Source organism: Caretta caretta, chromosome 2, assembly GCF_965140235.1.
Source record: "Caretta caretta isolate rCarCar2 chromosome 2, rCarCar1.hap1, whole genome shotgun sequence".
In the NCBI taxonomy this organism is placed as follows: Eukaryota; Metazoa; Chordata; order Testudines; family Cheloniidae; genus Caretta; species Caretta caretta.
Window position 1 is genome coordinate 218,383,067 of NC_134207.1, and position 15,209 is coordinate 218,398,275.

At 45.6% G+C, this 15,209-nt stretch overlaps 1 protein-coding gene across 3 annotated transcripts in view; it reads right to left on the reverse strand.

Moving 5' to 3' along the window:
- The window catches only part of PHF14 (PHD finger protein 14), a 285,184-nt gene that overhangs the window by 183,940 nt on the left and 86,035 nt on the right, over positions 1 to 15,209 (reverse strand). For all 3 annotated transcript variants that reach the window (XM_048838246.2, XM_048838250.2, XM_048838249.2), the window contains exons 12-13: positions 13,955 to 14,058; positions 12,589 to 12,720 (exon numbers count right to left, since the gene is read on the reverse strand). In XM_048838246.2, the coding sequence (XP_048694203.1) occupies positions 12,589 to 12,720; positions 13,955 to 14,058 (236 nt within the window). The remainder of the gene's footprint in view (positions 1 to 12,588; positions 12,721 to 13,954; positions 14,059 to 15,209) is intronic.

Here is a 15,209-nt window from a genome sequence, read left to right on the forward strand (position 1 = left end):
AGTTAGGCACTAGCTAGGGACTCAAAAGACGTGGGTTCAATTCCCTGCTCCATCACAGATTTCTTGCGTGACCTTTAGTCTTGCTGTGTTTCAGTTCCCATTTGTAAAATGGGGATAACAGAACTTCTCTTCCTTACAGGGGTATTGTGGCGACAAATACACTAAAGATTGTCACGTACTCAGACGCTATGGTAACAAGGGCCAAAAAGTACCTGAGATAGATTTATAAGAGACTTGTTACAAAAAAAATGAGCATTGTAACTTTTATATCAGTCAAGAAGAACACCAAACTATCTAGTTGAGATTGTACATGAGAAATTTGCAAAAAATGTACAGAGAACTTCTGAGTAAACTCTGGAATTGGTGGCACAAATGCCACTGCAGTCAGAACTAGGAAAAATGCAAGTCACCCAACAAGAAGGTAGTGGAAGCTTGGTCTGAAAAGCAGCAAAGAAAAAAATTCAATGGGGGAAAATAGAAGCACAATAAATTAACTCTTAAATGCACTTAAGTCACTTGGCAGAAACATGGCCGATATGGCAAGGGAGAATACAGGACAGAGGTGGTTGGTCCAGACAGCACAAGTGTGCCTGCTGAAGCAAAGAATCAAGGAGTTAGTCCAAGCGAAGGTAAATTATGCTTATTTCTTTGGATTTGTAATATTGAAGCTGTTCTATACCCATAATCATTTTGTTTGCTATTCTAATATATCTTTTCAGAGATAGAGCGGCCAGAACTGCACACAATATTCTAGATGTGGCCATACCATGAATTTATCTGGTGGCATTATGATATTTTGTTTCTTATCTATCCCTTTCCTAATGGTTCCTAACATTCTGTTAACTTTTTTTGACTCCTGGTGCATATTTAGCAGATGTTTTCAAAGAACTACCCACGATGACTCCAAGATCTCTTTCTTGAGAGGTAACAGTTAATTTACACCCCATCATTGTATATGCAGGAATTTGATTATTTTTTCCAACATGCATTATTTTTTTTATCAACATTGACTTTCATCCACCATTTTGGTGCCCAGTCACCCGGTTTTGTGGGATCAGTTTGTTACTCTTCGCATTCAGCTTTGGATCTAACTAACTTGAATAATTTTGTATCATCTGCAAACTTTGCCACCTCACTCTTTAACCCTTTTTCCAGATCATTTACAAACGTGTTTAATAGCACTGGTCCTAGTACAAATTCCTGGGGGACCCCACTATTTATCTCTCTCTTTTGTGAATGCTGGCCATTTATTCCTACCCTCTGTTTTCTATCTTTTAACCAGCTACTGTTCAATGAGAGGACCTTCCCTCTTATTCTAGAATTCTTATTCTAGAATAAGAATATTCTTATTCTTATTCTTATTCTAGAATAAGAATCTCCCAGAGATTGTGGAGAATAAGAATTCTTATTCTAGAATTCTATGATTCTATGATTAAGAGAGTTTCAGTGCCTGGAAACCAGAGCCCAGAGCCCATTCCCATAGATCTACAACAACTCAGTGCTTATTTTTTATTAGCTTTGTGCAATAAACCTGCCAGATTTCTGAAGAGATTAGACTACTGAAAATCACCAAATTCAGCTCTATGGAATTCACCCATTCAAGAAGAGTACATATTTTTGGCCATAGGTAAGTGGTAATAATGTTATTGAATCTTTTAAAATTCTGCCACATTATTTCACCTCAATGAACTGATCAGTCACAGATCTAACATTCTAGGAAACTTCCTGCAATTCATATTTCTTCACTTTATTTTGAATTGTTTTATACTAAATCCCATATGAATAGTCAAAAAGTATAGAATCATCGAATCATAGAAGATTAGGGTTGGAAGAGACCTCAGGAGGTCATCTAGTCCAACCCCCTGCTCAATGCAGGACCAATACCAACTAAATCATCCCAGCCAGGGCTTTGTCAAGCCAGGCCTTAAAAACCTCTAAGAATGGAGATTCCACCACCTCCTAGGTAAACCATTCCAGTGCTTCACCACCCTCCTAGTGGAACAGATTTTCTTAATATCCAGCCTAGACCTCCCACATTGCAACTTGAGACCATTGCTCCTTGTTCTGTCATCTGCCATCACTGAGAACAATCCAGCTCCATCCTCTTTGGAGCCCTCCTTCAGGTAGTTGAAGGCTGCTATTAAATCCACCCTCACTCTTCTCTTCTCCAGACTAAATAAGCCCAGATCCATCAGCCTCTCCTCTCATATGCCCCAGCCCCCTAATCATTTTAGTTGCCCTCCGCTGGACTCTCCCCAATTTGTCCACATTCTTTCTGTAGTGGGGGGCCCAAAATTGGATACAATACTCCAGATGTGGCCTCACCAGTGCCAAATAGAGGGGAATAATCACTTCCCTCAATCTGTGGGAAATGCTCCCACTAATGCAGCCCAATATATGTTAGCCTTCTTGGCAAAATGTTAGCCTTCTTGGCAAAAAGGGCACATTGTTGACTCATTTCCAGCTTCTCATCCACTGTAATCCCCAGGTCCTTTTCTGCAGAACTGCCGCTTAGCCAGCCTGTAGCGGTGCATGGGATTCTTCCAACTTAAGTGCAGGACTCTGCACTTGTCCTTGTTGAACGTCATCAGATTTCTTTTGGACCAATTCTCCAATCTGTGTAGGTCACTATAGACCCTATCCCTACTCCTCCAGTGTAGCTAACTCTCCCCCCAGCTTAGTGTCACCTGCAAACTTGCTGAGGGTGCAATCCATACCATCAGTCAGATCATTAAGGAAGATGTTGAAGAAAACCAGCCCCAGGATAGACCCCTGGGGCACTCTGCTTGATACTAGCTGCCAACGAGACATTGAGCCGTTAATCAATACCTGTTGAGCCAGCTTTCTATCCACCTTATAGTCCATTCATCTAATCCATACTTCTTTAATTTGCTGGCAAGAATACTGTGGGAGACCATATCAAAAGCTTTGTTAAAGTCAAGGTATATCACGTCCACTGCTTTCCCCATATCCACAGAGCCAATTATCTCATCATAGAAAGCAATCAGGTTGGTCAGGCATGACTTGCTCTTGGTGAATCCATGTTGACTGTTCCTGATCACCTTCCTCTCCTCCACGTGCTTCAAAATGGATTCCTTGAGGACCTGCTTCATGATTTTTCCAGGGACTGAGGTGAGGCTGACAGATCTGTAATTCCTTGGATTCTCCTTCTATCGTTTTAAAAGATGAGCACTATATTTGCCTTTTTCCAATAGTCAGGGACCTCCCACAATTGCCATGAGTTTTCAGCGGCTCTGCAATCACATCAGCCAACTCCCTCAGCATCCTCGGATGCACTGCACCCAGCGCCATGGACTTTCTAAATAAGTACTTACGCTGTTTTTCCACCACTGAGGGATGCTCACCTCCTCCCCATACTATACTGCCCAGTGCAACAATCTGGGAGCTGACCTTGAAGACTGAGGCAAAAAAAGCATTGAGTACTTCAGCTTTTTCCTCATCATCTGTCACTATGTTGCCTCCCCCATTCAGTAAGGATCACACACTTTCCCTGACCTTCTTCTTGTTTCTAACTTACCCAAGGTGTAGAAACCCTTCTTGTTACCCTTCACATCCCTTGCTAGCTGCAACTCCAATTGTGCCTTGGCCTTCCTGATTACATCCCTGCGTGCTCAAGCAATATCTTTATACTCCTCCCTAGTCGTCTGTCCAAGTTTCCACTTCTTGTAAGCTTCCTTTTTGTGCTTAAGCTCACCGATTTCTCTATTAAACCAAGCTGGTCGCCTGCCATATTTGCTATTCTTTCTGCACATCAGGATGGTTTGTTCCTGCGCCCTCAGTAAGGCTTCTTTAAAATACAGCCAGATCTCCTGAACTCCTTTCCCTCTCAAATTAGCCACCTAGGGGATCCTGCCCATCGGTTCCCTCAGGAAGTCAAAGTCTGCTTTTCTGAAGTCTACGGTCTGTATTCTGCTGCTCTTCCTTTCTTCCTTTTGTTAGGATCCTGAACCCAACCATCTCATGATCACTGCTGCTGAGGTTGCCACCCACTTATACTTCCCTTACCAATTCTTCCCTGTTTGTGAGCAGCAGGTCAAGAGAAGCATGGCTCCTAGTTGGTTCCTCCAGCACTTGCACCACGAAGTTGTCCTCATCATTCTCCAAAAACTTCCTGGATTGTCTGTGCACTGCTGTATTGCTCTCCCAGCAGATGTCAGGGTGACTGACGTCCCCCATGAGAACCAGGGCTTGTGAGCAGATGTCAGGGTGATTGACGTCCCCCATGAGAACCAGGGACTGTGATCAGGAAGCTTCTGTTAGTTGTCCAAAGAAAGCCTTGTTTACTTCATCCTCCTGGTCTGGTGGTCTATAGCAGACACCCACCAGGACATCACCCTTGTTGCTCTCGCCTCTAAACTTACCTCAAAGACTCTCAACGGGCTTTTCTCCAGTTTCATACTGGAGCTCTGAGCAATCATACTGCTCTCTTACATACAGTGCAACTCCTCCATATTTTCTCCCCCACCTGTCTTTCCTGAACCGTTTATACCCATCCATGACAGTGCTCCAGCCATGTGAGTTATCCCACCAAGTCTCTGTTATTCCAATCACATCATAGTTCCTTGACTGTGCCAGGACTTCCAATTCCTCCTGCTTGTTTCCCAGGCTTCTTGCGTTTGTGTACAGGCACCTAAGATAAGTAGCTGACTGCCCTACTTTCTCAGTATGAAACAGAAGGCCTCCCCTGTTGCACCCTCCTCCTTGTGTTTCCTCCTGGCATCCCACTTCTCCACTTACCTCAGGGCTTAGGTCCCCGGTGAACCTAGTTTAAAGCTCTCCTCACTAGGTTAGCAAGCTTGCCTGCGAAGATGATCTTCCCTCTCTTCGTTAGCTGGATCCCATGTCTTCCTAGCAATCCTTCTTCCTGGAACAACATCCTATGGTCGAAGAATCCAAAGCCCTCTCTCCAACACCACCTGCGTAACCACATATTTACTTCCACAATTCGATGGACCCTTTCCTTCAACAGGGAGGATGGACGAGAACATGATTTGCACCCCAAACTCCTCTATCCTTCTTCCCAGAGCCACATAAGTCTGCAGTGACCCAGTTAAGGTCATTCTTGGAAGCATCATTGGTGCCCACGTGGAGAAGTAGGAAGGGGTAGCGGTTCTAGGGCTTGATCAGTCTCGGCAGACACGCCATCACATTCTGAATTCTAGCTCCAGGCAAGCGGCACCAGTTCCTGGTCTGGACAGCAGATGATGACTCCATCCCCCTTAGGAGGGAGTCGCCGACCACCACCACCTTTCTCCTCCTCTTGGGAGTGGTGGTCATGGAACCCCCATCCCTAGAACAATGCATCCCATGCCTTCCAGTTGATGAGGTCTCCTTCTGATCCCTTCCCTCAGATGACTCTTCCAAACCATTCTCTGCCGTAGTACCTGTGCAGAGAGCCTGAAAATGGGTTTTTACCTCTATCTGCATTGGGGATACATGAGTTCTCTTTCTTCTTCTGGAAGTCACATGCTGGCAATTTTCTTCCCTGTGCTGCACTGCAGTACCAAATGCTGACTTCCATCCAGAAAGTTTTCATTTTCTCTGATGCAACATAGGGTTGATACTTCGGTCTCTAGTCCTTTAACCTTCCAATATTGGACTAGAGAGCTGAGAGCTCGGTCTCTTCCAATATTGACCCGAGCTCTCAGACTCAGCGCTATAGGTTTTTCTTCACAGTATAGACATACCCATAGGGGCTAAGCAATGTGTGTTTGGAGGCATCATCCATGTACATATATGGTTATAATAAAACATCACTTGAGAAAATTGAAATCCATTCATTTTCTCATCAAAACACTATTCTGACTCTTTTGACGTTACTATTACAACACTAATTTTTCAAAATACTGTTCCCTATATTTATTCTAAAGATGTGAAATTATTCTTTTTTGCTTCCTCCACTGAAATATTCCTACATTTCAAATTAAACTGAACTCAAAAAAATATCGGTTACTCACCTTCTAGTAACTGTTGTTCTTCGAGATGTGTTGTTCATGTCCATTCCAATCAGGTGCGTGCACGCGCACATGCACGATGGCTGGAAGATTTTTCCCTTAGCAACGTCCGTCATGTACGCCTGGGCTCTCCTTGGAGTCACGCCCTTATGGTGCCTAATATATAGCCCTGCCGACCCACCACCCCTTCAGTTCCTTCTTGCCAGCTACTCCGACAGAGGGGTAGGCGGGTGAGTACTGGAATGGACAAGAACAACACATCTCGAAGAACAACAGTTACGAGAAGGTGAGTAACTGTTTTTTCTTCTTTGAGGGCTTGTTCATGTCGATTCCAATCAGGTGACTCACAAGCAAAATTAGGAGGTGGGGTCGGAGCTATCCACTGACTGGAGTACTGCTCTACCAAAGGCTGCATCATCTCTGGCCTGTCTAGTAATTGCATAGTGAGCAGTGAAAGTGTGTATCGATGACCATGTAGCCGCCCTGCAGATTTCCTGGCTGGGGACTTGGGCCAGAAAAGCTGTTGATGAAGCTTGTGCTCCTGTAGAGTTCGCCGTTATTGCAGTAGCACAGTCCACAGTCCATGATGAAATCCGCTGTGTTGAAACAGGCTGGCCCTTCACTCTGTCCGCTACTGCGACGAAGAGCTGTGCCGACTTCCTGAACAGTTTCGTCCTTTCTATGTAAAAGGCCAGCGCTCTGCGGACGTTGAGAGTGTGGGGTCTCTGCTCCCTGCTACTCTCATGAGGCTTGGGGTAGAACACGGAGGAAAATATCCTGGCTGATGTGGAACTGCGATACTACCTTCGGAAGGAAGGCCGGATGTGGTCTGAGCTGAACCTTGTCCTTAAAAAACACGGTGTAGGGATGCTCGGATGTTAGAGCCCTAAGCTCAGACACCCTCCGGGCTGAAGTTATTGCCACCAGGAACGTGACCTTGTAGGAGAGGTAGAGCAGGGAGCATGTTGCCAGAGGCTCAAAGGGATGCGTCATGAGCTCAGAGAGGACCAAGTTAAGGTCCCAAGCAGGAACCGGCTGGCGGACATGTGGGTACAATCTGTCAAGGCCCTTCAGGAAGCGACTGACCAGGGGGTTAGCGAAAACCGAGCAGCCCTGTACCGCCGGGTGGAAAGCCAAGATGGCAGCCAGGTGTACTCTTATAGAAGACAAGGAGAGACCTTCCTGCTTTAGGTGGAAAAGATAATCCAAAATCTTGGGCGCTGAGGCTAGCGCTGGGAGAAAGTTGCACTGAGCTGACCAAATTGAAAATCTCTTCCACTTGGCCAGGTACGTGGCCCTAGTGGAGGGTTTCCTACTGCCCAAAAGAACCTGTCTGACTTGTTTTGAACAGGAAAGCTTGAACGGGTCCAGTCATGGAGCCTCCAGGCTGTGAGATGCAGCGACTGCAGGTTTGGATGCTGGAGCCGCCCTTGATCCTGCGTGAGAAGGTCTGGGAAAAGCAGGGTCATTGGGGCACCCACCGACAGGTCTAGGAGAGACATGCACCAATGCTGGCGGGGCCAGGCTGGTGCTATGAGAATGACCCAAGCCCAGTCTCTGCGGATCTTGAGCAGGACCTTGTGGACGAGCGGTATGGGTGGGAAGGCATATAGAAGCAGACCCCTCCAGTGGAGAAGGAACTGTGTAGCCCGGACTGTGATTCTGGAAGGAGTAGAACTGCTGACACTTCGTGTTGCATCATGTAGCAAAAAGATTGATCAGGGGACAGCCCCACCTCTGGAAGAGTGACAATGCGATGTCCTGGTGAAGAGACCACTCGTGGCTGTGAAAAGACCTGCTGAGGGTGACCGCCAGCTCGTTTTGGACCCCTGGAAGGTACGATGCCTGTAGATTGACTGAGTGCTCTATACAGAAGTCCCATAACCTGAGGGCTTCCTGGCACAGGGGAGAGGAACGTGCACCCCCATTTGTTGATGTAGAACATCGCGGTAGCATTGTCCGTCATGACCTGCTAGATATGGGAGGAATGACTGACACGGTAGGCGTACCACCCTGAGCTCCCTGACATTGATATGAAGATGGAGATCTGACTGTGACCAAAGGCCCTGAGTCCTGTGGTCCCCCAGATGAGCCCCCCATCCCAAATCTGACGCATCCGTTACTAGAGTCAGGGATGGTTGTGGGGCGGTGAAGGGGACTCCTGAGTACACCTGCTGAGCGTCCGTCCACACAGGAGCGAGTCGAGGATGGGTCGAGGCAGGGTCACGATCCTGTCCAAGCTGTCCCTGGCGGGTCTGTACACTGACAAAAGGCGCGGCCGAAGCCTGAGTCTGGCGTGTCGAACCACACATGTACAGGCAGCCATGTGGCCGAGCAGTTTGAGACAATTTCTCATGGTGGTGGTGGAGAACTGCCTGAGTCCCTGGATCATGGCGTCCAGGGTCTGGAATCTCGCCTGTGGGAGGAATGCTCTGGCTTGGGTTCAGTCCAGAATTGCCCTGATGACCTCTATCCTCTGGACCGGAGACAGAGTCAATTTCGCCTCGTCCAGATTCTCGAAGGTGGCTTTGATGAATGCCACCCGAGCCTCCACCTGAGTCCTGGATCGGCCTTTGATCAGCCAGTCGTCGAGGTATGGGAAAATCTGTACCTGATGTTTCTGCAGAAAGGTGGTGATGACTACTATGCACTTCGTGAAGACTTGAGTGCTGCTGACAGGCCGAAAGGGAGGACCGTAAATTGGTAATGGGAACCGTTGACCACAAACCCAAGGTACTTTCTGTGGTTTTACGCTATTGCTATGTGAAAATACGCATCCTTCAAGTCGACGGTGGTGTACCAGTCTGCTGGATCCAATGAAGGGATAATGGAGGTCAAGGAAACTATACAGAACCTGAGTTTCCTCATAAACTTGTTGAGACCGCGCAGGTCCAGGATAGGCCTTAGGCCACCCTTGGCCTTTGGTATTAGGAAATAGCAGGAATAGAAACCCTTGTCCCTGTGCTCCAGTGGAACCTCCTTCACAACCCCTAGCGCTAGGAGTGATTGCACCTCCTGCATGAGAAGTTGCTGTTGACTAAGGTCCCTGAAGAGGGACGGGGAATGGGGGAGGAAGGACGGGAAGGCACAGAATTGGAAGGACTATACCCACTCTATCGTGCAAAGCACCCAGTGGACGGAAGTTATATGGGACCATGCACAGTAGAAAGGGGATCGTCGTGAGGAAAAGGTAAGGCAGGGCGAATCCAGTCTCTGGTCTGGTGCGCTGTCCTCGATCGCACCTCCAAAATGCCGGTTTAGGGCCAGAGGGCAGTTTGGGCCGGCTTTGGTTAGCAGAGGGTTGTTGCTTTCTTCTACCACTCCAGTTACTCCTCCTAGAGTTGTCCTGGCGGTTCTGCTGTTGGAACTTTTGAGGAGGTTGTGGACAGAAGTGTCTGCACTGTGTGGCGGGGGTATGCAAGCCCAAGGATCTGAGGGTGGCTCGGGAATCTTTTAGGCTCTGAAGCCATTTGTATGTCTTCTCTGAAAACAGAGTATCACCTTCAAACAGGAGGTCCTGAATCCTTTGTTGGACTTTGTAGAGTAACCCTGAGACTTGCAACCAGGCCCCCCGTTGCATAGTCATCTCTGTCGCCCTGGCTCTTGTGGCAGCATCTGCAGCATCTAAGGCTGCCTGCAGTGAAGCACAGGAGACTAATTTCCCTTCTTCCACCAAGGCGCTGAACTCTGACAGAGTCCGAAGGGATGAGCTCAGTGAACTTAGCCATGGAAGCACAGGTGTTATAAGAGTACCTGCTCACAATGGCCTACTGGTTAGCAATATGGTGTTGTAGACCGCTAGTGGAGTAGATTTTCCTACCCAAAAGATCCAGCCGTTTAGCATCCCTATTCTTTGGGGAAGGACCTTGGAAACCTTGTCTCTCCCACTGGTTAGCCACATCGACAACCAATGAGTCTGGAGGCGGATGGGAGTAGAGATGCTCAAAGCCTCTGGAGGGGATGAAATACCGGCGCTCACTGCGTTTGGTAGTGGGTGGCAGAGATGCCAGCATCTGCCATAGAGTTTTGGTGGTGTCCACCACCATCTTTATGAAGGGTAACGCGACCCGTGAGGGCCCCGAGGATGCTAGGATGCCCACCATGGGATCTGTGTCCTCAACCACCTCCTCAGCCTTGATGCCCAAGCCTTGGGCAGCCCTGTAGAGTAACTACTGTAAAACTCTGCTGTCCTCTAATGCAGGGGCTATCGACATCCCTGCCAATGCTTCATCCGGCGATGAGGAGGAGAAAGCGTGTGCCAGTGGTGGAAGCTCCCTGCCGTCTGCCCCGGACAGGTCACGTGACTCCCAGGGCAATGTTGGAGGAGGTGGTGAGGAGGCAGTAGGTGTCATATGCAACGTCGGCATCAGTCTCACAGGAGGGAGCTGCATCGGCACACTCACAGGGGCCCCCGGGGTTGGGGGGGCACGGTGCCAACATCGGCACCTGAGCCGTAAGTGCCTGCATTGAGGTCGACATCATCAACAGTGCAGGTGTGGGAGATGGATGTGTTGACGTTGTGAAGGCTGATGCTGAAGTTGGAGCCAAGCATGGTGCTGGAGTCTATGACGGTGCTGGAGGAAAAGGCTTCGGGACCGTAGGCACCGGGTGCAGATGCACACCGGAAGGCAGTATGTAAGTGGTGGAGGTGACTGAAGATGTCGCTGAGCGTGGGCCCTGGGGTTCTCCCTGGCCCTGGTGATCAGCCCAGGGAGTCCAGAAGGGCCACTGAGGCGGGTTCTGCCACTGCAGAGGACACACCTGATGCTCCTTTCTGTTTTTGCCCGACCTCGCTCTATGGCTTCTGCTCCTTGAGCGATAGGAGTTGGGCTTTGACTCCGAGGTCTCAGACATTGAAGACCACGGAGGAGCCGATCCTTGGTGTCTTGAACGGCAAGAGCTCGGGGAGTGAGAAGGCTCTCTGTCGGAACGTGTAGGTGTCGATGGACAAGGTGAAGGGGAGTGCCTCAACATCATAGCCGGCTTTCCCTTAGAATGCACTGGAGGACAGGTCTCTGTTGGCGCTGAGGGTTCCTCCCTGGCTGATGAGAACGGTGCTATCAAGTGGAGGAGATCTCTGGTGGCATGGTACGCTTCCGGTGTGGATAGGAGCTGAAGCTGCTGTGTAGGTGCCGGAGATCGAGGTGGGGCCGGACTTGACTGCCTCACCTGGATAGGAGTCAACACAGCCCCAGAAGGAGACGCCGAGGAGTGGCCCGCCTGGGGTCGCACTTCTCGAGGCTTAACCGGAGAACGGTTATCTGGCTTCTTCTTCTTTTGAGGCACCAGCAAATGGGAGTGGTGCCTACTATCAGAAGGGCCCCGTGAGGAACCATGGCATTGCCGAGCGCCCCTGGAGGACTCCTTCCTTGGCGCCGAAGTCACTGACTGCGTTCTGTCTCGAGGACGACGCCGTCCAGGTCGGGTCTCTCGAGCCCGGGTTGGAGTGGGGGCGCAAGGCTGCTGTTCCCGTTCTTTAAATGTTCTCGGGCGGAACTCGCAGCAGATCTTGCAATGATCTTTCTGATGAATCTCCTCCAGGCACCGAAGACATGACGAGTGCAGATCACTCTTAGGCATGCGCTTGGCACAAGCCAACCCAGTTCTTAAATCCTGAAAACCGCAGCATCCCATGGTGCCAGGGTCGGAGTGGGGGGGAACCCCCAACTATTATACTATACTAAACTTTAAACTGGTACTACTAACAACTAACTATATACACTGAATAATGAAGAAAACTTGCTGCACAAGAGCCAAGGGACGTTCCAGTCACCGTCACTGGCGGTAAAATGGAACTGAAGGGGTGGCGGGTCGGCAGGGCTATATATTAGACGCAATAAGGGCGCGACTCCAGGGGGTGCACAGGCCGACCTGAAGGAGACTGCTAAGGGAAAAATCTTCCAGCCATTGTGCACTTGTGCGTGCACGCCTCTGATTGGAATCGACATTAACCAGCACTCGAAGAAGATCTGTATTTATTGAATAGAGGTTACTCCATAATTTAGAAAAGATGTCAAAGCTTATGACCAGGTGATGAAAAATTATCAATGACTAGATTTATTAATTTAAGAAATAACTTTTCCCACAAATTCAACTAGATGTTCCAATGCACAGTGCCCAATACAAGTACTTAAACTGCACTTTAATTTAAGCTTATAATCTAATCACTTATTTGTACTTTAACAGAGAATTATTTAGCTTGAATTATCTATTAAATATACACATTTCAGATTAACAATCAAGAACTGTCTTCAATGAGCATGAGTTTAGCAAATCTCTATAAATAAAATTCACATATGTAGATTATAGTGCCTTGCCTGATAAGTTGAGTGAAATGTCAATATTGTAAATGAGCATAACCCAATTCCCCTACCCTTCCATGGAAACATAAGTGATGAAAGTGAAGTCAGAATAAAGACAGACCTTAATCACATAACTTAATTTTTAACAGTAATAATGACTAGGGAAAGAAACTTGAAATTAAGGTAGTCTAGTTTAAGCAGTATTTGGCAATGCCTAAATACTCAAAACTTACAACCCTTTTCACATTTAAGTTTTGCTTGGAGTGCATGGAAATGGCAGAAGATAACTAACTAACAATATTGTTACTTACCAATAACTGTTTTTAGTCTTCCTTGGCATTCTTGTAAGAGGAGGGTCCAGACACCCAAGATGATAATGTAGTTTACAGGTATCACACAGTAAGAGGAGGTGTTGATCATGGTTCTTCTTACAAATTCCACAACTTTGAATAAATGCAGCCAAAAAAAGCATTAAAATTACATTTGAGATAGTAAAGCATATATTATACAGTACCGTATTTTTTAGTGACAATAAAAAGTGCAAGTATGTAAATATATGTTAATGACATCATACAGTTTTCACAGTATTCATTTAAAATTAAACTACATATTACTTTTGAAAATGTTTATGACTAAGCAGCTTTTAAAACTATGTGATATCTCATCTTCTAACATTTTCTTTAAATTTCATATTCAAGTGCTGTAGAACTACAGTTACTCTTCTGATTCTCGAATCAGGATATCCCATGATATTACCAAGCACCAGTGCAAAACACAATACACGGGGGGGGGGGCACCACCATGCCAGCACAAAGTGGCTAAGTAGAATATTATTACTACTATTAATCATTTATCTATTTAAATAACATTGAAAGACAGGACTGCAGTATCATCATGCTGGATAATGTACAAACACAGAATAAATCAGAGTTCACTTTTTAAATTGAGCTACTGTACCAATATTTGCAAAAAAAAAAGGAGTACTTATGGCACCTTAGAGACTAACAAATGCTCAAATAAATTTGTTAGTCTCTCAGGTGCCACAAGTACTCCTTTTCTTTTTGCGAATACAGACTAACATGGCTGCTACTCTGAAACCTGTACCAATATTGGCATTCTAGTTTAATAGTACAAAATTAATCTTTTTGAGACTTATTTATCACATAATGAAAAGAAAAGAAAAGAAAAGAAAAGAAAAGAAAAGAAAAGAAAAGAAAAGAAAAGAAAAGAAAGAAGCTTGCTGACCCGTCAACTGGAAGAGTAAATTTCCTCAAATGGCAAGTATTTTTAAAACTATACTTCTGAATACATAATATTGTTTGTACCAAAATCCTCACAGCAGTATAGACTACCTAATTCAAAAGACAATAGCATGGATTTAAAATTTCCACATTACAGTTGCAACAGATTCTGATATTTCAGATGGAGAAGCCATTTCTCTTTAAAGCACTGTAGTCTATTAACAGAGAAAGCCCTGCCAATGTGTGTGCCAAAATAAAGAAATGACTCAACTTCTTAGCTTGGAGATAAACATAACTCTAATGGCAGCCAATAGTAGGTAAGATGTGGGGGAGGGATTTTCTTCAATTTTTGTGTAAATAAACACGTCAATTATAAATATTTATCAACACTCTCCGTACTATATCATGCCTATTCTATCAAGATTGCATTACTTGCCTATAAAGTACTGCTGGAAGCGTAGACGTCTTTTGTGTTCCTCCTTCCTTTTTACTTGGTTTCCTCTCCTTGGGTGCTCGCAAAATTGCTGGAATGTTCAATTTCTATTGGATTTGAACAAATGCAGTTTATACATAAGTTTTTTTGGGAAGAATCTAAGTATACCATTCCCGCCCATTTGCCACTCCACAGCCAGTTAAATTTGGTCAACCGCACAATACTACTTTTATGAGGGGGAAAACTTCTTTCTAAACTACTTTACAGGAAAGAGCAACTACAGTATTTATTTTGTCTCAAAACAAATTTTGTTTTTCACAGACTTACAGTCACATTTTTCAATGTAAAACTAAAACAAAAAAATGCAAACACTAAAGTCCTGGCTTTTAACTTCCCCCCCCCCAAATTTTGAGAGAGAGAGAGAGAAAGAAAGAAAGAACCCATTATACTTGACAAAAGAATATTGAGGCAGTTTATTTTCCTCAGCCTCTCTGTTATACTGGTGCTCCATAGGTTAATTAGAAAAATTATCTTATTGGACCAAACTCTCCACAAAGCAGACGAGATTCTCTTCGGGTTTCTACTAATCTGCAGAATGCAAGCTTCTCAGACAGCAACCATCTATCAAAGTCATTTCTTGGCGGCCCTGTGGGCCTGCATCTGTTCAACCAACTGGAAAAAAGTGTCATGCAAGCTGTGCAAATGAATTTTACTTCTACTTTCTATTTTTTTAAAATTTATTAATGTTTGCACTGGGAAATACACTCGTGAAGTTTTTAAAAAACTATTTTTAAAAGGCAAAATCTTGTTCCAGACAGACCACGTTCTACTAACAAAGAGAGATTTTTGTATAAGACAAGTAGGCAAAAAAAAATTCAGCCAGCTTGGCGTGAGTAACCAATATGATTAAACCACAAGCATTACTGCAGACATCAAGGGTAGATTTCATTTTAAGTACAGTAATACAAACACAGAAGTACCAAAGGCCATCACAAAAATCTCTGACACAGAATTAGGTGATGTCTTTTATTCTCATCCTCTTAAAATACTGACTCACTATAATATTTATTCTGCACAATTCCCAAAAGCACCTTTATAAGTGTGGCATGTCTATGTTCAATACATTACATCTTGAAAAAGACTGCTGTCTTCCTTGTGTGCCTGCCACATATAAGCCTTTTAGGGGGGTATGGGAAATATTATATAAAAGACCAATGAAATGACTCACTATTTCAGAAACACAGCCATCTACATGCTG